The sequence below is a fragment of the Manacus candei genome, unplaced genomic scaffold (assembly GCF_025592945.1).
Source record: "Manacus candei isolate 608988 ecotype Guabito, Panama unplaced genomic scaffold, ASM2559294v1 h1tg000015l, whole genome shotgun sequence".
NCBI lineage: Eukaryota > Metazoa > Chordata > Aves > Passeriformes > Pipridae > Manacus > Manacus candei.
The window spans coordinates 8,641,994-8,662,203 of record NW_026138063.1 but is presented as its reverse complement, the minus strand read 5'-3'; the positions used below and the strand labels follow the sequence as shown (position 1 = coordinate 8,662,203).

At 40.8% G+C, this 20,210-nt stretch overlaps 1 protein-coding gene across 17 annotated transcripts in view; it reads left to right on the top strand.

Annotated features, from left to right (window-relative positions):
• MCF2L2 (MCF.2 cell line derived transforming sequence-like 2) overlaps nt 1-20,210 on the top strand; it is a 218,431-nt gene that overhangs the window by 126,225 nt on the left and 71,996 nt on the right. For 16 of the 17 annotated variants that reach the window (XR_007903552.1, XM_051781467.1, XM_051781478.1 and 13 more), the window contains 8 exons: nt 4,531-4,623; nt 5,123-5,215; nt 7,406-7,531; nt 11,553-11,774; nt 13,024-13,116; nt 13,526-13,604; nt 16,770-16,839; nt 19,886-19,995. Coding sequence is in view for 16 of the 17 variants with exons in the window: in XM_051781467.1 (XP_051637427.1) it covers nt 4,531-4,623; nt 5,123-5,215; nt 7,406-7,531; nt 11,553-11,774; nt 13,024-13,116; nt 13,526-13,604; nt 16,770-16,839; nt 19,886-19,995 (886 nt within the window). In the remaining variant the exon portion in view is untranslated. The remainder of the gene's footprint in view (nt 1-4,530; nt 4,624-5,122; nt 5,216-7,405; nt 7,532-11,552; nt 11,775-13,023; nt 13,117-13,525; nt 13,605-16,769; nt 16,840-19,885; nt 19,996-20,210) is intronic. The other variant, XM_051781463.1, reaches the window with a different exon arrangement.

The window sequence follows — 20,210 nt, the reverse complement described above, 5'->3', positions numbered from 1 at the left end:
AATCTATACCAGCAGTCTACTGTAACCCTGACAACACCCTGCAGTAAAAAAGCACAGCACAGTATCACAGAGGATTACCCTGAGTGCAGACAATACATCCTGTTCCTGCCTTATCTTATCCTTCTTTTCTCTGCACAGTTCAGGACTTACTCCCCTAGACCTGGCCCAGCAGAGTCTGCTGCCATCCTCACATGGACCCCACCAGCTCCGTAAGACTCTGTGAGGTTGATTCCCTTACTTTTTCACATAATTCAACAAGTGGGATTCTCCTCACTTGTATGAAGTGGTGGGGGTCAGCTGTTTGCTTAAAAGTAAAGAGAGCTCATTTCTGAGAAAGCCTCAAGCCCTCAGGCAGTGGTGGCTTTGGTCAGGTCCGTGTGTGTTCGCTTCCCGTGGCTCTCAGTGCCCAAATTCTACAGCTTTTCCCCCGAGAGCTCCCAGTCATGTCCCTCCTCCACCACCCCACCCCCCCAGCCTGACTGTTAGTTCTGTTTCCTGCAACACAACCAAAGGTGCTTGTTTATATGGCACTCATTCAGGGGCCCTACTAATGAGAAAAAAAATATCTTTTGGTGGATTGCTACTGTTTTCAGAGTCTGACAAAACTGCTTGAATAAGACTGTGTTTTGCACAGGAAATGGAAGAGGCATGAAAAACAGGAAAATCTGTCCACTGTAGTCAAAGGTACCTCCTGCCTCTCCCATATACATCTAGTATTTGCTGCTTTTCCAGGGTACACATTAAATACACACAGATTTGCATGTACCAGTCAGAGATATTGAGCACTCCCACATCACTAAGATTTGATGGGAATTATGAACATGTGATACTTGCAAAGGGTATGCCCCCAATTTACAAACAGGTCAGACTGAAGAGAGTCATATGAGTGTAAACATGATTATATGTCCACTGAATTATTTTCTGTTTAACAGCGAAGCATTTAGGGCTTGAGTAAATGACACTACTAAGGAATGTGTTGTTATCCTAAGATTCAGATGCTGAGCAGGAAAATATTGTGGTGAAATCATTATGCAAAAGAGGATAAGTGGTCTTTGAAGAATGCAGACCTTTGAAATCTAAGAAGCATAAAATAGTCCATGTGCTGCAAATATCCCTGGATTCACAGCTAAAGAAAAATTCTTGATATAAAATTGATACTATAATTCTGCAGAAAGTTCAAATTCCATATTTAAATATTGTAGCTTATGTCTCTCTCTGTAAAAACAGCGATGAGCCCAATTCTCCTCACTATTCTACAAAACTGAAAGCAGCACTAAAGCTGTGGTTCAGGTTGGTTGAAGTGAAAGAAAAGTCTGTCATCTTTGCTCATCAGTTTCTGTGGCCTAGTCAAACCACGCTAAGTTCATCAAATAAGAGGTTAAATCATGCATTTGCTTTCTCCCTATTTCAAATTTCACACTAAGAAAGCACAAGCTTCTCTCTTGAGATGTCTCTGCTCACACAGTAGCACCTTTGATTCAAGAACTTGTCCTTATGTTCTGTTTTTAGAAGAAGCCACATAAAGTCCAGAAATGTGTTGTTTCTGTTGGACTGCCTTTAGGAGGCACAAACAAAAGTCTAGTTGTGTGCTTGTGTTCCCCATGATTTGGCAGCTTTTTATGCCTTCCTGCTGAGCAGTGGCTTCTGGCTGCCCCATAAATTATTCCTGTGCTTGCGATGACAGGGGGAAACAGAAGCAGCTGCTGTTCCAGGTGATGCCAGAGTTCTGTGAGGAAACTCACATTGTTGCAGATTCTCTTCTCTATTTCTCCTTCTTTGTATGGGTGTGGCCATCCTGCCACAACATCGTGGTGGGCTTGTGATTAGAAATAAACAGTTTTTTTAGATTCATACTTGAAGAGCTCTACCCTGTCTGCTCATACTGGGCTTTTTCAGCCCTGATTCTAGAGTTTCCTGAAAGCATCCTGAGAGCTGCAGTGAGACACTCTGGTGCCAGAGTCCCTCCATCCCCTGCCAGTCGTTCCTCTGCCATATCCCTACACACTCTCCCACCTCCACCAGTGCCACCAGATCAGCTGTTACCCTGAATGTGAACTCTTCTTCTCACGTGATGGCAGAAAGGCTGTGGAGTCATAGCCTATTTCTCCTCTCTGGCTTCTCTCCTGGAACATGGTAGAATCAGGTAAAAGATGAGCCAGAAATGCCCTTCTTGTCCTCCCTCCCACTTTGCCTGACCTTGTTTAGGGCACAATTTCCATATGAACTAAATTGCAAGTGAGCCAGCTCAGCTTTGCCCACATGGCAGCTATTATACCATCACCAAAATGCTTGACTTATTTAAAGCTCTGTGTGGTCAAGGATTATGCAGCTGTTTAAAGAGGGAGGGATGTGCACTGAATAACCTTGCAGGATGGGTCTCCTAGTGCTTTATCAGCAACAGGAGGGGCAGTCTGGGCTGATCTGCTATACAAAGGACTGGGAAGAAGGAAAGCTTACCAAACCAAGGCAGGAATGCCCAGCGTGAAACCAAAGGTCTGTCAGGCTGCTTACCAACATGTGCCAGGTGATGTGTCTGGCAGGAGTGGTTCACTGTGGGTCACCACTGTTTACTTATTCATATTGCTAACCTTAAAAAATGGAATAATTTAGTAGGAGCTGGCAGTTAGGGCATTTGGTGATTCAGGGTGAAAGAAGCATTTAGAAAAGGAATCTATCTGTGAAAGGACAGTAGCAGCTGACCAGAAACCTGTGAGTTGGATTCAAAAGGCTAAATTCTGCTCTGAAGCAAAAATTATTCATAAATTAGCAGTCAAAAGATAATTGGAACTGTGCATATATGCCATGAGCATTGGAGCTTACAGAGATCTCAAGGTGCAAATCAGTGTGGAAAGGAAAAGCATTACAGGGGAGATGAGCATGGTGTAAAAATACCAGCAAGAAGTCAGAACCTTTGGATTTGAAAATAGATATGAGCTGAACATGTAAGAGTGGGATTTGAATAATGAGGCAATTAATTATTTCTTGGCATTTTAGAGTCTGATCCTAGTAATTTCATCAGGAATTTCCTATTCCTAACAGTATTGCAAAACGTAAAGCTGTATTTAAAGATGTAAGTATCTGCCTGAGCAGGTAGGTGTCAGTGATTTAGGTAGGAGTAGATTGCATTGGCATAGGTTGGTTCCACTATGGCAAATTACTGGTAGATTGTTGGTTATTGTACCTTTTCTTTAAATTGAAATTGGTTATTTTCTCTTACTCCTAATAGTGCTCTTGACTGTTGCTGTCTCTGTTCTTCTTGCCCAGTCCAGTTAGATTTCTGTGGGCCACGAAGAGATTGTAATACTTGATTATGCTTTATTCCTACTTTAAGTTATGTAGGTTTGACCCCCTGCTAACTTCCCTCCAAGACAACATGTACAAACCATTCTATTTTTGTGAAGAAAACACTGCACCTCTTTTGAAACTGGACCATTAATCCTCTGTTTAGTTGCAACAGAGCTTTTTGTATTGCATAATCCTTAACACAGCTCAGTGTTCCGTGGCACAACTTTGCTCACAGCTGATTCCTCAGGGTGATGTCAGTATGGGTCTGTAGAGGAAGACAGCAGCAACATTGATTTCTTCTAGTAACTCTATACAAAAGGAAAAGCTTTCCCTGCAGCAGGAGTGTATAGGAACTGTCTAGTGGACTGAAAGCACAGAGACAAGAGCCAGGAATTCCCAAGATTGATTTTTGGTGCTTTCTTTGATTCACTGAGGTCACATCCCCCAGGGTAGGTGCAAATGAAGATGGGGAGCTCCCAGCAGAGCCAGCCCTGCTCCATGGCCCTGTGGCTTCTGGGCTTCCTGGGTGCATAGCCAGTGAGCCCCGAACCTGCCAGAGGAACACCCATCTCTGCATCCACCCATACAGCCCAGGGAGCTTAAAATATCCCCCTCTGAGCTTTTATGGAATTGCCTTTGTTTTCACTGAACTCAATGAGATTTTTGCCGTGGACCTCAGTGTAGTCAAAGCTAAACAGAGGTGAAGTGAATCCACCCACTATCAATTTGGATAAGACAGGGTTAAGTATATCCCCCTGCCTGGCCTGGGACACCAACAAGACAAACTTCCTACTTTTTTATTCATCCGTATATTTTTGAGAGCCAGCACTATTTTCAGGGTGTGCTGAACAGGTAATCCTTAGCTACGTGGTGAGCACTGTTAACAATTACAGTCTGTGCCAGTATTGTTAATAAAATTTACATTTCTAATGTGTCTTTTTATTTGTTTTCAAACCATCTATTCCCCTCTCAGAAAGATTATGCAATTAGATTGTGTGTCTTCCAGTCTGCAGTCTCCTTGCTTTGTGTTAAGAGTGAGGAAAAAAAAATCTTACTTTCAGGTGTATTTAACTTAATCAGGAGTAAAAAGTAACTTTGGTAGTTTTGGTATGTTTTTACATACAGTTATCTCCATGTATTAATTATTTCATGTCTTGGGATGGAAGGTAAGAAAAAGTGTGATTCAATGTAGATGCTCTATGGATTCTTTTTTCTTACCTTACCTAAACTCTCCTTTTCTTGCAGAAAGAGGACCTCCAAATATATGAAAAGTACTGTCAGAACAAACCAAGATCTGAAGCTCTCTGGAGACAGTGTGGAGACAGCATCTTTTTTCAGGTGGAATTTCATTGTAGGCTAGCAGTGCAAGACTCATAAAGCTTGTTTTCCTTCTATATCTCTTCTTTCTTTAGAAAGCTTAGAGCAATACACAGACTTTTCTGCATGCTTCTTGTACTCAGGGCAGGTGCTCAGAGTGTGTCAAGGTGTTCTGTACAGGAGATTGGGCAGGTAGAGCAGATTTCCTGCTCAGGAGCCTGACTGCAGGCTATACCCAAACCAAACAAGTGCTGGCTTCTTTGCAAACGCCAGCTGATTGCAATCTCATCAGCAAGGAATGCCAGATTTCGACACTGAGTCGAACCTTAACATTAGCTCTTGTTTAGATGCATTTTCACTGTGGCATAAATAACCTGGAAACTCCTATGCAGATTGAACAAATTTTTCTCTCACTTAATTCACAGATACATAATCTCAGATTGTCAGATGGCAATGATCTTGGTGTTTTACCTGTGTTTCAAGAAACAACTGTGTTTTTCTACCCTGTTATTTCTTACAGGAATGTCAGCGTAAATTGGATCATAAACTCTCACTAGATGCTTATCTCTTAAAGCCAGTCCAGAGAATCACCAAGTATCAGTTGCTGTTAAAGGTAAGTTCTCCACGGCAGTGCAAAGATTTCCAGTGCATAGCATTTTACTTAAAGAGTTGCAAATCAGTCAGGACTACCTGAAAATAAATCCTCGCTCAATTCTTCAGCAAATACTTTGCAATGTTCAGTTGTAAAATAGTAGAAAACAGAAAAAGAAGGGACTTGCATTTTAGAATAGGAACTGCTATTTCTTAGCAGTACTTACATACTAAGCAATAGAAGTATACTATTATATGTATAGCTTTCTCTATATAAAGATACTTTACACAGTAAGTATTTTATTGTCTTATTTATTGTTTTATTTATCTTTAAACAGAAATTGAAGTTGGCTTTTTTGGGTCAGTATATGGTCTTACAGTCTGAAAACAGGAACTGATGCCTTAAATCCTGTCTCTAACATCTGTCCCTGTTTAACAAAACTCTTTCAGCTCTCTGAACTGATATTTTCCCATGGTTGTGACTCAAACCTTTCAGGAGGAGCCACTCCCTTTTGCTGCTTCTTTTTAAAAGACCCAGCTAGGAACAAATTGTAACTTTTCCAGGAGATGAATATGTGAAATTCCCTCTTGATTTGGCTGGAACCCTGAGTGGTCCATGCTTGAAATTGTGGTCTGAACTGGGCAACAGGAAATGTATAACTCAAAACAATGACTTTTTTTTTTTTTTTTTAAGATGATGGCTTAAATTTCTGTCTTCATTTTCTCAGTTCTTAAAAATAATACTTATTGTCTTTCCTTATGAGAAGGTCATGAAGGTGAATTACATGCTGTTCTCAAGCTGCTGGGATTAATGTAGTGTTGTGCACTGTCAGGAAATTTAGCATTGAAATTTGCAATGAAGATTTTAGGCTGCCATTTAACTTGCTAGCAGCTACCATGGCACTGCTCAAATTGTGCCAGTGCAAGTCATGTGAGGACCTGGCTGGCCCTTCTTGTGCAGTATTTCTCCAAGCTGTTTATTGACTTTATGCAAAACTATAGAATCCAAATATTGAAGGGGGATATTGACATGGATGAAACTTCATGGATTCCAGTAGATTTACATCGACATACTCCAGAAATAAATTTGCCTCTATTTCTTGAAACTAATCTGCGAGAATGGAAAAAGTGTCAAGGTCTCCAGAAAAGCAAGAATAAACCAGTTTCTGCTTTTAGTTTGAAATATGACTGTAAATAAAACCAAGATTAGATCAAGGAGTAAAATTCTCAGGCAAAACAGGTCACAGCCATTGGGGTTTGAAGCTGGTCAGACCAGTTTCATACTTAGCAACAACACATTGGCATGGGCATTTACCTTGTCAGGGATTATGAGATCTGTGAAGGTGATGCACTCTTTTCCTGGTAGCAGGAGCACTTAAACATGTAGAAAAATTGAAGTCAGTGAAAAATTGATAACAAAGAAGTGCTTAAGAAGCTGTGTGCCTTGAGTGGTGGGCAGACTAGATTTAAATTTTGGGTCACAATTATTGCAACCCTCTGTTTTCAACCAGTTTAGCTAATATGCTCATGCTGATGAAAGCAGCATGCTCACTGTACAAGGAGCAGAGATCCATCCTCATCCTAGAAAGTGTGCAACAGGTACTATAGGAACGAATCCTGCTTTTACCTTCTAATGTCTGGTTACCCAAGCATTTGAGGAGAGGCTGCTGCTTTTTGGGGTTTGCAGGAACTACCTTCTTGGGGCCCCATTTTAGGGTAACACAAGTGCATCAACATTTGGATTAAATTATTTCCAAACTCAAAATGTGGAATGTTGAACCTTCCAAATTCAGATTAGAAATTAATTTATATTTTTAACAGTGGTAAGTACCTTGTGGAACTACTTGCAAAGGAAAATGGAGAATTCTCCAGCATCTGAAATAATTATATTAAGTTTGTTTTTTAGCAGATGTGAAGAAAAAAACCCTGGAAGTAAAACCCTCTGACATGCAAGAAGTTCATTGTAAATATATCAGAACGGTCCCATCTCATCTTAAATGAACACTTGAAAATGGCCAAAAAGTCAAAATGTCCTCAATGACAATCCTGGTGAATGTCCTGTTTGGTTTTGTTTGGGGTTTTTTACTCTCCTTTTTGTTTTCCCAGAGCTCTGCTACTTTGTCTATACAGCACAAATTTCAGGGAGGATTGTCTTATGGTGTCTTCTGGTACAAGAAGTTCTCAAGTAGTTTCCATATCTCTTTTTAATCAGGAAATGCTGAAGTGCAGCAAGAATTCAGAGGGTACTGCTGAATTGGAAGAAGCCCTGGCCACGATGCTTGATATCATCAAATCAGTAAATGATTCCATGCACCAGATAGCAATCACAGGATATGAGGTACTATTTGCTGTTGCTCCTACTCTGGTCTTGAGTAATCCAATGCTCCTCCCACCACTGATTATGCTGTGCCTTTGGCTGGTACACTTTGCAGGAGCCTGTGCCACATTCCTGAAGGATGCCACTCAGTGGCATGTTGTGATTGCCAAAAATACTTGTCAGCACACCTGTCATGTGGAGGTGGGGTGTGAGTGTGGGGAGGTAGTGGGACAAATGTGAGACTTCTGCGTAATTGCACCCAAAACTCATTTGTAGGTGAGAGGTGCAAGTGTGACAGACATAACTTAACAAATTTGCCGAAACTTTGTGACCTCTGTGCAGCTTGACAGTTTTCAAGTCTTTTGCACTGAGGGAAGAAAATTTATCTTCCACTTAAAGTGGATAATAGAATCCATCCCAGTCACTGGCAAGCTTGTTATCTGAAATATGAAATAACAACCACAGTACAAATCAAAGGGAACAAATCTCTCTCTCTCTATCTGCTGATGCTCCATTGAAGTCATATGATTTTCAAGAACTAGTGTTGCCTACATAAAATGAGCCCTTAAGTGAGAAGTGGAAGTGATTGACACATAAAGGAGAAACATGCCTGGCAAAACGAGGCCTGAGGGTCATGTGGTTACCCATTTTGAAATAGCTGCAGGGTGAAAATGTCAAGAAAGAAATAATATACTGAGAAACTGGGTTCAAAGAATTATTACATCAGAGTAACGGTTTAGTCTAGACACCAGGAAAACTATTTTGTGCAGAATGCAACTTCCTGAGAAGGTGCTGGGGTCTACAGAGACTATGTGTGGGTGAGAAGTTATTCTGTTTTTCAGGATGGGAGTGGCTTCAGGAGTTTTGATTTCTATAGTTCTCTTTCATGCAAGTGCATCTGGTAGCTGAGGAACCCATGCTCCTGTCAGCATGAGTTTATAAATAAATTTAAGTGCTTACTCAGCGGCATGTCAGAGATCCACTGCTGCACAGAGCTGGAGATGCTCCTGTGGACTGTGCATTACATTTGAACTGAGACTGTGAGTTCTTCCTCCAGTAGCTGTACTGGTTGAAGGTGAAGCAGTGGCCACCTCATTATACTGGTAAACACAGACTAGATGTGGTGCCTGTGGATCAGAGAAACATCACAGATCATAAGCATAACCTTAGATGCCCCAAACCTGACAAATTTAAATAAAGAATATGTTTACCTCATTCTGGTTATGGCTAAGTCTAAGTGTCTCAGAGATTCATTTTAGAAAAACTCTTTAAAGCCTGGATATTATTATTGCAGACTTGAACGAGTCAACATGGGCATGGGAGGCTCATGGATACAGGACACAGTTTCCACTGTTTCTTATTCATTCCCAAAGAGAAGGGTAGCTTTCCTCCCATGTTTCCCAGTTTAAATGTATGAAGTTACAGTAATTTCACAAAAAAATTTGGTTTTAAACTGCTCCGTAAGGGATGGGCAGAAGAGCTTCCCTAAGAAAGGTATCATATTATCCTAAGCAGAGGGGTTCTAGCCAGTTTGCTGTCCACATAAATGTTGAGGTCATCCTTTTGCCTATTCCTTGCTTTCAAATCTCAGAGTAGTTTTGTACTCAGGAATTCAACAGAGCATTCCTGTTCCTTTTAAACTTTTACTTTTGAATTTTCCAGCCTTCCATGAAATGCCAGATAGTAGCTCCTAGGACTAGATTTTTGCTTCTGATTTCTTAGCTGAACTGAAAAACCATTGCAAAGGGGGACATAGCTGCTGTTTAGCCCAATGCTGACAGCATTCCTGAGATGGTTTGTTACATGATTATTCAATGGGGTGAAAGTGTCAAAGAGGATGCACCCAATAATTATTTCTTCTCCCTGTTCCACCTGTCCCAGGTGCTCAGCTGTGGTGCCAAATAAACACCTCCCATAGCTGATGAAACCACACCCCATCTTGTGGAGTCTTTCCCATACAGCCATGATAGAAATACTTGGCTAGAACACCTTTCAGGGAGGGATATTATGCCAGCAGGAAAGCAGGTTTTGTGGCAGCTGATAAATGCTCCTAATTGCATAGGATATTCTGCTTCTTGGACTTGTGCACATGCAGACTTGAGGAGCTGAACTGTTGTGTAAGAAGTTTCTAACATGTAAGTCTGGGGTTGGTTTGGTGGTTTCTGGGTTTTATTTGTTTGATTTTTGTTTGGTTGGTTTTTGTTTGTTTGTTTTTTAATTTTTATTTTTAGTCAAAGCCACAAAAAAAAAAGTAGAATAAAGCTTGGAGAGCAGAAGTTTTACAGATGTTTGCTATTATTATCCCAACATTGGTATATAATCTGGCCTGCATAGTTTGTCCATGAGTTATCATGAGATATACATATGAGTTATCATATTTATCTCTCATATTTCATAAACATGAGATACAGTGTATTGCTCTTAGAGAGGATAATTATGTTTGAGATAGTGATCAAATCCTTCACTTTAAATTAACTTCCTTTAGGACAAAATATTGCTGCCCACTAGAAGAAATTACCAGAAACAGCATCCTCCTCTCCATTTGCTGCCCACACTAAAGAGAGAGTCCAAGGCTTGTGGGCTGATATTCAAAGGCTGCCACCCCTGTCCATCCTCTTTCTCTCTGCAGTGGCAGCCTCCCACTTCACTTGCTGTATCCCAATCCCAGATACAAGACTGGAGACAGACCTATCACAAGAGTTACACTGAGCTGGATCTCAGTGCTGTACTAAACAGTGCCTGGGGTGACAGCTCTCACAATTGTCAGAACTGTGTAGAAAATATCAATTTACATACCAATATGCTTTTCACAGGCTTGCAGTTTATACCTGCATACATGTATAAATACAAACATCCACAGTCCTGTATGCACAAATAAAAGATCCAACTCTATATATTAGAGATGGGAGACTCTTACTGAAATTACTGAAGTTCTTTGAATAGTTTGGAGAGTCTAATAATACCCTGATATAGAGTGGAAAAGTACCTAGTTAAGACCTGGTTTTGCAGCAGGATCTATGGTAGAGGAGGGGGAGTGAGAGAGAGAACAGGTTGCAATCCATCATTTAAGAAATTGGACATTCCTGCTTGGAGCCAACATCTTCATTTTCTAGTCAACAGAACATACAGATGTTGAAAATAAGTGCTTCAGTAATGCACTGGGCTTATTCCCTCAACTTATTATACAAAGCATTCCTAGGAAAAACTTGCTGGTAGGATAATTATGTTTATCATTACTTGTTGAAGCCCATTACCATAAATGTGTTGCCATATCCTTTATCCACACTTTACTACACTCTTAACACTGAACTGTGCTGGTGGCATCGGAGCTACATATTTGTTGATTAATATCAGTTGAGGTATTTACCCATCAGTGGTCCTCAGACAATTTAGAAAGGTCTTGTTACTGCTTAGTTTCACTCTCCCTCAGGTACTTTTATGGCTCCTTGGTGCATTCACTCCCTCTTTGTCCCAGGCTGTGCAGGGTTGCATAGTTTGCAGATAGCGAGCCAGGAAACTATTGACAAAGCTTATAAAAACTATTTTGCAATAGGAGAAAATCACACACCTACATACCTCTGAGCACCAATCCATGACTTCAGACATCTAAGCTCTTTCAAGGTTTTGCCCACGGATGGAAGAAGCTCCAGAAACTGAAACTAGATCTTCCAGAGCCAGGGCCTTTGCTTGAGCATCTGGACTGCACTAGGCCTTCATACTGCCTTGGAGTCAGGAGTCTTGGAACCCTTTTTTGTCAGAAGAAGTCTCCTCTGAGGTCACCAAAGGGGACAGCCTGTCCTGAGACAGACCTTAGATGCTAACTATGAATGGGGAGACAAACTGAGAATTATGGACATGGAAACCAGTGGGTTAAGGGTTATATGAAGAAACCACACAGGTTTAGCAAGGGGACATGTGCACTCTCCAGCACAAAGGATGCCCAGGCACATGCCTCTGCCTGGAAGCCTAAACACCATTAGAGGAATGAATTGTGCCTGGGATTACCCTATTGGAACGTGATGTACACTCTCTTGGTTTCTAGGGCGATGTCAGTGAGCTTGGCAAGCTGTTGATGCAGGGTTCCTTCAACGTGTGGACCGACCACAAGAAGGGGCACAACAAGGTGAAGGACTTGGCTAGATTCAAACCAATGCAGAGACACCTCTTCCTCTATACAAAGATGCTGCTTTTCTGCAAGAAACGGGAGGAGAACACAGATGGCCACGAGAAGACAGCTTCGTACAGCTTTAAAAATTCATTAAAGGTAATAAATGCAGTAATGGTGGGGGAGATAAATAAGTCTGGTGTTCTCACAAGACAAGGATGTTTCCATGTGGAATTTAAGCAGGTGCATATATCTGGGGCTGTCTCACACCCCTAAGTAAGTTCCCATTTAGTTTTGGTCTGGAGACAGACCAATCCATATGTCCTGCAACCCCAGACATGAACCTTGTTTTTTGCAACTAGATACAAATGGGCATCTTGTGTATTCTTGGGATGGATGCCCACCATCCCAAAAAGAGAAGTAAGACTGAATGGACCTGCATCTCTGGTTGTTCTGCCTGTGGGTATCCTCTAAGTGTAATTCTACTGCAGGTTTTACTATTGAGATCAGTTGAGCAGGTCTATTCTGTGACAGTAATAGCTACAGATGAATCAGTGCAGTAGAAGTGCCCTTTTATTTGCAAGAGTGGCATTTCCAGATATGAGTCAGGACATTTTATGGTGGGATTCACAAGTAGGCCAATTTTCCCTTTAAGCACATTGGTGTGACACTTGTGACTTTAGCCAACTGATATGGATCATGAAGTGTAATGCTGCAAACTTACTACAGGATAACCAGACAGGAGTTGTAATAGAACCTGGTTCAAGAGTTGAACCAATTCATATAAACATTTGTAGTTTCTTTCTGTGGAGAGAGAAGGAATGGTGGCATAACACTGTCTAAATCTTCAAAGAAATGCTGAGGTAAATCAAGAACAAGAAGGATGAACGAATACAGGAAGAAGATGGGAGTAAAGTAGCAACTGAACTTCGAAATTGTGGCAAAGAATATTTCATTTAAGAAATCTAGAATTATTTCCTTCAGGTTTTTTGTGTTTGGATTTGCAGTTCAGTCATTAAATCTCACAAAGCCCTGTTCCATCCCTCCTCCTCTCCCACCTTAACAGATCAGTGATGACAAAGGAAAATTCAGTCTTCCCAAAACTGAAAATTTGTCTAGGTGGACAAGAGCCAGGATAGGATTGAAAACTGACCCACAGAGGAAGCAATGAAAGAAAAGAGGATAAACTCATGAAGAGACATTAGCTTGGGTTACTTTTGAACAATCTTTCCCCTCAATCAAAAAGATGAACAACAAATTAGATATTGAGAAATAACATGTTCTGACTTTTAATGACTCACTAAAGTGTATAAGTGAATGCAGCCTTTTCAAAATGCTTCTCAGAGGATTGAGTTTAAAGACTTGAAATTTTCCATATTTCAGCTTCTTCTTTTTTGTTTTGAAACAGATGAGCACTGTGGGCATTACAGAAAATGTGAAAGGGGATAACAAGAAGTTTGAGATCTGGTATAATGGCAGAGAAGAGGTCTATATCATTCAGGTAATGACAATAATTTTTTTTTCCCAAGGACTATATACTTCCTTTCAATTGAATTGTTTTTAAGAATGTTTACTGTCCTGTACACTCCAGAAACAATAGCCATTGAAAGCTTCATTGTTGTGTGGACATTGAGATTGCCAATTTATTATTGTGAAAATGGTCATGATTTTGGCTAAAAGAGGAAATAGAGTAGTGGGAAATCTCTTGGAATGCTAGACAGAAAAGCATAGACAGGACCTTAAATTCATTGTAACTCATCCATCTCAAAGAGCATCCTCTACTTTGCTCAAAGCTGGCCCTAGTGTTCCAATCCTTGGGAAAATTGAGAGCAAACATAGGGCAGGGCAGCACAGTGATTGGCAGCACGTTTTAACTGGATCTGCTTTGCCTTGTCCTCTTTTGTTCTCAGGCATCTTCTGTTGAGCTGAAAAACACCTGGATTTCAGAGATTCGCAAAGTCCTGACAGGACAACTGGAAGCGTGTAGAGGTAGGACACACAGAGCAGGATCTGGTAATGTTGCCTTCCTGCTGGAGCTGTGTGTGACAACACTGAGCTGGGACGAGTCACAGGGCTGACCTGTACCACCAGTGAAACAGGCAAGAACAGATCTCCAGTGGGAGGACCAGTTGGGTGGTTGCAGCATTGCTGGGATTTAAACCCTTGTCCTGGTCAAAGAAAATTTCTTGGAGCTTTAGAAGTGGCATTGATAATTATTCCATTCACAGTTAGTCCAAGGGACATTCTTTTCCTCTGTTCTCCCTCTCAAGCTACAACTCTAGGAACATCCATTTACACCAGCATGTGAGGAGTTGGAGTCCCAGTCTTCACTTTGTGCCTGCTCACAAAACCTGGCACAAAAGATCTTTGTCCATGACTGAACATAGCAACTGTTCCTCTCCATCCTACTGTTTTCTTTACTTTGTTTGGGCTTGAAGGTTTTTATTTTCAATCTACTCACCCACCTTATGTTTTAAATGTCAATCAGTTATCCCATCTTTTTATCTTGGTGACCTCCCTGTAAAACAGGGTTGGTGACATTTCCCTCTCTCACAGAGATGTCACAACAGAGGTGGTTTTTGATGTGTTCAACACCATGAATGATCTAAGCCTCATAAGTACCTAAAGTAAAGACACCTTTTTAATGTAAGATATTGAACCCCAGACAGAAAAATTCAGCTAGATTATTCCAGATAGTAAAAGAACATAGTCATGAAAGCTGGAGATACTGGAGATACTATTCTATTTATTCTCTTAGACAAAAAAGCCTCACAGCTATGCCTAATACAGGCTTTTCCTGGGCCCTGGCATTGCTTGTCATCTTGCTCTGTCATTTTCTGCTTATGTCATACCTCTCTTTGCAAGGTCAGCAAACCTCTCCACCCACATCCTTCAAATTCCTAAGCAGAGTTTGTTCTAGGTGAAAACCTGTGCCTGTGCTTTAACTTTAGAAGTCACCTTTACTTTAATTGTCTGTTTCACAGAGACAGTGAGTTCTTGCAACCTCCTTCAGTGGAGGGAAACAACTATGTACATGAGCCTCAGCAATTCAATCCAACCCAACAAAATACTTACTTACAATGCTTACTGCTGAGGTTTCTTGTTACTGTTCTTGTCCTCATCCTTTCTCCTTTTTATTCTGAATTTCACTATGATCAGTTCAGCGTGAACTGCTGAGGACAGAACTCAAAATTCTTCTAAGCGCAGTTTCAGGACTTGACCTAGGGACTTTTTGATATGGTTTGTAATATTTACTCCTGAGATATAAAAGCTGGTGTTGCTTAGGCTACTGCAGTAGAGAGAAGAGAAAATGTACATGTTTAATAGTGCTAATCCTCCATGTGTGTTTCTAGGCAAAGAAAATGAAGCTCACAGATGAGCATTTGTGAAATATTTGTAGCATAAAAGACCTATTAGCTAGAGTTACTATGCATTCTCCAGAGAAAAATACTCAGAAATCAAGATTGAAAGTTTTTTAAAGAATTTATGTTTTGATGTTCTCTATTGTTTTGTCTTAAGATCATAGAATTCTAGAATATTTCTGCCTTAAGATCATAGGATTCTAGAATATTTCAGATTTCAAGGGACCTCAAGACATCACAGTCTAAGGTCCTGCTCAAAGCAGAGTCAGTTATTGGCCAAACCACATTACTCAAGACTTTATCCAGTCTGGTCTTAAGAACATCCAAGGATGACTTTCATCCTACTCTATGAGTAAAGTCAAGCTTCCCTTCATTGTGAATCCAGCAGAACAGCAGTCAGAGGGTATAACTTGTATCTCATACGCTGTTGCAGCTCTTCCCATTGCCTTTTTCCAAATGATCACATGAGTCAAGGCCTTTATTACAATACTGATGTCAGGAAGCACATGCTTTGTCCTGTGGTTTTTACAGTTATTTCTAGTTCCAATGACTCATGAAAGAAGAGACTATAATCCAAGACTGGATATTTCTCCAACTGTGCATTGTAATGAGAGAAGGAAGAGGGATATATTTGTTTGTCTGGCTGTTTTTAATGACTGTCGTTAGGAGTTGCACAGGCAGTTGGGATGTTGGAAGGAACCAGCTGAGATGAGTGAGTGAGTGAAGGGCAAAGAAGGTGGCCAAAGTATGTGATAAATAGTTTAACACATGGGTCATTTGTGTCCAACCCTCGGTGTACGTACAGCCCCATCACATACTGCAGTGAGCATGGAATGCCAACAAGGCTTTGGGTAACACTATGGTCCATCAGTCCCAAAGAATGTAGTTGTCCCTTGAAGGCAAAGGAATTACTAATGCAGCTTCAGGGATCTGTGCAAGGCTATGGATCAGTTGATAAAGTCAGGAATGGAGCTATTTCCAACTCCTCACCCAGAATGCACATTTCTCCCCCGCCAACAAAAGACTTCATTGAGTTTAATCTTTTGGTGCTGCCCCTCACCCCTTATCAGTTCTTCTTTCATTGAAAGGAGATTCATCTTCTTACACAGCAAAATAGCCTTGGGATCTCAGCAACCTGAGAGTTTGAAAGCAGCTCCTTCCATTGCTTCCTCACTTCTCAGAGTCTGACTCTCCTGGCCCTGAAATACAGGCTGACAGCATCTTTCTTATCATTTTTCTTCACTCAGAACTTACTGGACATAGGTACAAGTTGTTGCTACCTGACAGCTATGCAGAAAGAGTGAACAAGTGGCACCTAAACAACATTTTCTTATTTCTGTTTGTCAAGGATGCTGAGCAAAAGCATTCTGCAGAGGGATGGGGGTATATCCCACTACATGGCTGTGTGTGCAAAAGGACTGGTGTACATGTATTGCTAAATGCAGAAAAGCCTGTGAGCCACAAAACCTGTATTCTGGGAAAAATGCCATTATATCCATTCTCTAGATCCATATAGTGCAATTAGCTAGGAAGAGGTACAGAGGAAAGAGAAGGAGGTAGAGCAATAAATCTCTTCTGCACTGAAAAAATATGAGTGGAAGAGGTGTTTGGGTGAGCTAAGGTTTCATTAAGATCATCATATGCCTTTTCTTCAAGTACAAGCATTCCATTTTGATTGCAGTGGCAGTCAAAATCTCTTCTCTCCTATTTCTCTCTCTTTCCCACCTTCTACATAAACACAGAAGCAATTTATACAATTTGGAGCAATTTCCTTTAATTTTTTCTTTACCAGAAGCAAGTCAACTGCACCAAAGAATCACTGAGAGTGTATACCATGCACCGATGGATTCCAATGCAAGCAGGTAACCACAGCTACCATGGCACATTCAGGGCCATGTTTTGTCTTGCCTTTGTGCTTTTACAGTACAAAAATTCTGAGGGTTTTGTATTTAGCTTCCTGGGTATGAACTTACTCGGTTGTCTTCAAATTCTTTAAAGATAAACTCATAGTAAATACACATAAAGATTTTGCTCAGAGGGGGACTAAAATCACAATTCTGCATTGATTAGCTCAAGTTTAGGCAAAATGTATTGGAACATTTCCAGATGTTAAATGGAGCTGTCAGCAAATTTTTGTAATGGCCCAATTGCTGGGCAAGTTTAATGTATGTTGGCACAGGATATCACTGTAACATTTTAGCAGGATCAACCAAACCAAGAGGTCCAAGGTAATACAGCCAGCCTTTAAGGGCTGTACAACTCCATGCAAGAAATATTAAACACGTGCAGTGCTAAATCCTGCACCATATTTTCTCTAGGCTTGGTTACATTTGCTTTGTTTAAGGTTTAACGGTGGAAATCTTTCAGCAGAACCACCTTGGGGATAGGAGAAATTTATCCCAGTAAGATATAAAATGCAAGCACAAAAATGTTTCAAAATAATCCAGTCGTGTGTCCTTCTTATAAGGCTCCTAAAGTGAGATTTTTTCCAGAGCAGAAATTATAGAAAAAATATGTAAACAGCAAATTAATTAACTCCAGGAAGAAAGGCCGTGTGATTAGCTATTTGTCCTAGAATGGATTAAACCAAAGGAAAAATGAAGCACTTGTTGTCCTCACTCTGCCAACTGTGCCAGAGAAGGAGAGGTCAGATGCTCCTGCTCCAAATGCCAGGTTATTATAGGAACAGGAAGAATACAGAAAGAACATGAAAGAACAACATTCTGGGCTGTCATGAATGGAACAAGGTTTAGAGTGTAGTGTGTGTCTCCAAGAGAAGCAAGGACAGGGGAATTGCAGCAGAAGTTGGCTTTGCACTAGCTGATGTGATGCTGGATCCAGAATTCCTCAGACTGTGGAACACCTTCTGCAGCCTGTTTTGAGATGCTGGGTGAAGGGGGAGAAGAAAGGAAGCCACCTCGTGGGCACAGTCTGTGTTTGTGACTGATATGGCCAAGCAGCCCCAGTTGTGAAAGGTGCCAGTGGCAGACAGTATTAGCTAGAGAGCAGACATTATCAACAGAACTCTGCCAGTGGTTGGAGAATAATTAATCATTGAAATTTTATCTAACCAATAGACACCCTCTTCTGGGTTGCCTGTGTGTAACAGTGACTGTTGCTTATCGGGAATCGTCAAACCTGTGCTGTGACATTAATGAAATCTGTTTGCAGGATGCTCTCCCCTCCCCAGGCTGTATCTGTTCCATGACAAAGACTATCCCCTTTACTTGTTTATGTGCCACCACAACACTTGGGACTGCAATTCTGTGAGATAAGGCAGGGCTGGTTTGACTCAGGATTGGAGCTGAGGTGTTGGCAAGAGGGACACTTAGAGCCAGTGCCTGTAATACAGGCAGTTATTGAATGTCCCTGAGTCCTGTTCAATCTATTTCAAGTCTCTCTCTCTGTAAATTCTTCCCCAAAATTTCACTGTTAAATCCTAAAATGAGATGCCCTGAGGTATCTATTGCTGCTGTATCTCTCTCAAGGGGTGGTTGCTGCATTTCAGTGATAATGAAATGATCCCTTTGTATTGTTTTCTAATCTATTTAAACATATGAAACTTAAATAGATTATTGTTCTAACTGCTTAACTATCTTCTTTGTTGGAAATGACTGATTCAGTCATACATCCATGTAAAAATATCCTCTGCACATAGATAAACACAAACACTTGGAGTTTGACTGCAGATGCTGTTTCAGAAAAGCTCGTGTGTTTTCTTGGTGACTTTCCCACAGCTGTAAATCTTTAACTCTGTCAGCTGCACATCTCATAGTTATCTCAGCCCAGCTGAGAAGGAACAGAGAAAAAAGAATAAGGAAATGTGAGTGTGCTTTGGATTTGTTCCCATATTTATTTTAAGCCCAATTTTGTACCTGACATTAGGCTGAAAAATCACATTGTGATTTAGTGCAGGAGGTAACAGAGACCTTGCTAAGGTTCCATCAGAAACAGATCAGAGGTTCAAATACAAAGCAATGAGTCCTGGGGCGCTTTATAGTTATGAAAGTTATTCACAGCTCTCTAGTGTTCCAAATGTTTTAATGTTTGTAATGATATCTCAGGCCTTCCCTTACAGCAAAATAAACCCTATGAATGTTCAGTTTAACAGTTCATTGTTAATTGTAAGCAGCAGTGTAATTGCTGATACATGTTAATTACAAGCATTTTGGCAAAGAGGATTTCAAGTATGTAGATACAGTGAAACATATGGAGCAATCTGCAAAAGATAAGTCAAACACCCAAACTAAACCACCAGACATTTGCAAAACAATGAGGATAAGAAACATGAGAAAATCTTGCAGCTAGAATGTCCTACAAACCAAGGGTGGGAGGGTCCTTCCCGTTACAGACACAAGGCCAGTACCTGTGCCAGTCTGTCAAGGTGGATCCCCTGTGGTCTGTGGTTCAGCTCTAGTCAGGGATATCCCACTGGGATTCATGTGTCCAAAGAGAAGAAACAGAAGTTGGGGGAAGCCAGTGGAATTCACATGTTCCTCTATGCATGGTATGACCTCTTCGTGACCATCCAGCATCCATTTCTCTCCTGGAGACAAATGCAAGCTACAAAGGATGGAAAACTGGGATTTTCTTTCCTAAGCTGTTTTTCCCCTTCTTCCTTCCAAAATTGTTGGACTTGCAAAAAGAGCTTGTGCAGACAACCAACTTGTTTCTCCATTTTTCTCAACTCTCAGAGAGCACATCCTGTAGTGTGTGGTGTAGAGAGGAGGCAGGGGCTGGGATGACTTTTATCCACTACAGATGCAGGCTTCTGTAGCATAGAATTTTAAAACCTGTTCTTTGTTCTGTAGGCTTTCATGTCTGAGGAGAAAAAGAATTCTTAGTGCTCAGTGCTCTGTTAGGCATTAACTAGGAATGTAATTATTTTTATATTTCTTTTGTCCCAAGGTATAGCAGGAAGTCATCAAGTATTTATGAAAACAAATCTGAGACATCAAATGTGGAAGCATCTAACAATAAAAACAGGAATTCCAGTCCCAGCGCCAAACAAAAGAGAGGTAGGAGTTCTGAGACAGAGCTTTTGCTTCCAAAGGGTAATATTTTTATAATTACACATATTTGTGGTGTTTGATGAGGATATTTTAAATGTATGTTGTTTAAACCCAACATCAAAAAAACAATGCTGCAAAGCTGAGCAACTGTACCATGAAACCTCCTGAACACCAAGAAGTGTTACTTGTTTAGGATTTTTAAGTCTGAATTTTGATGCATT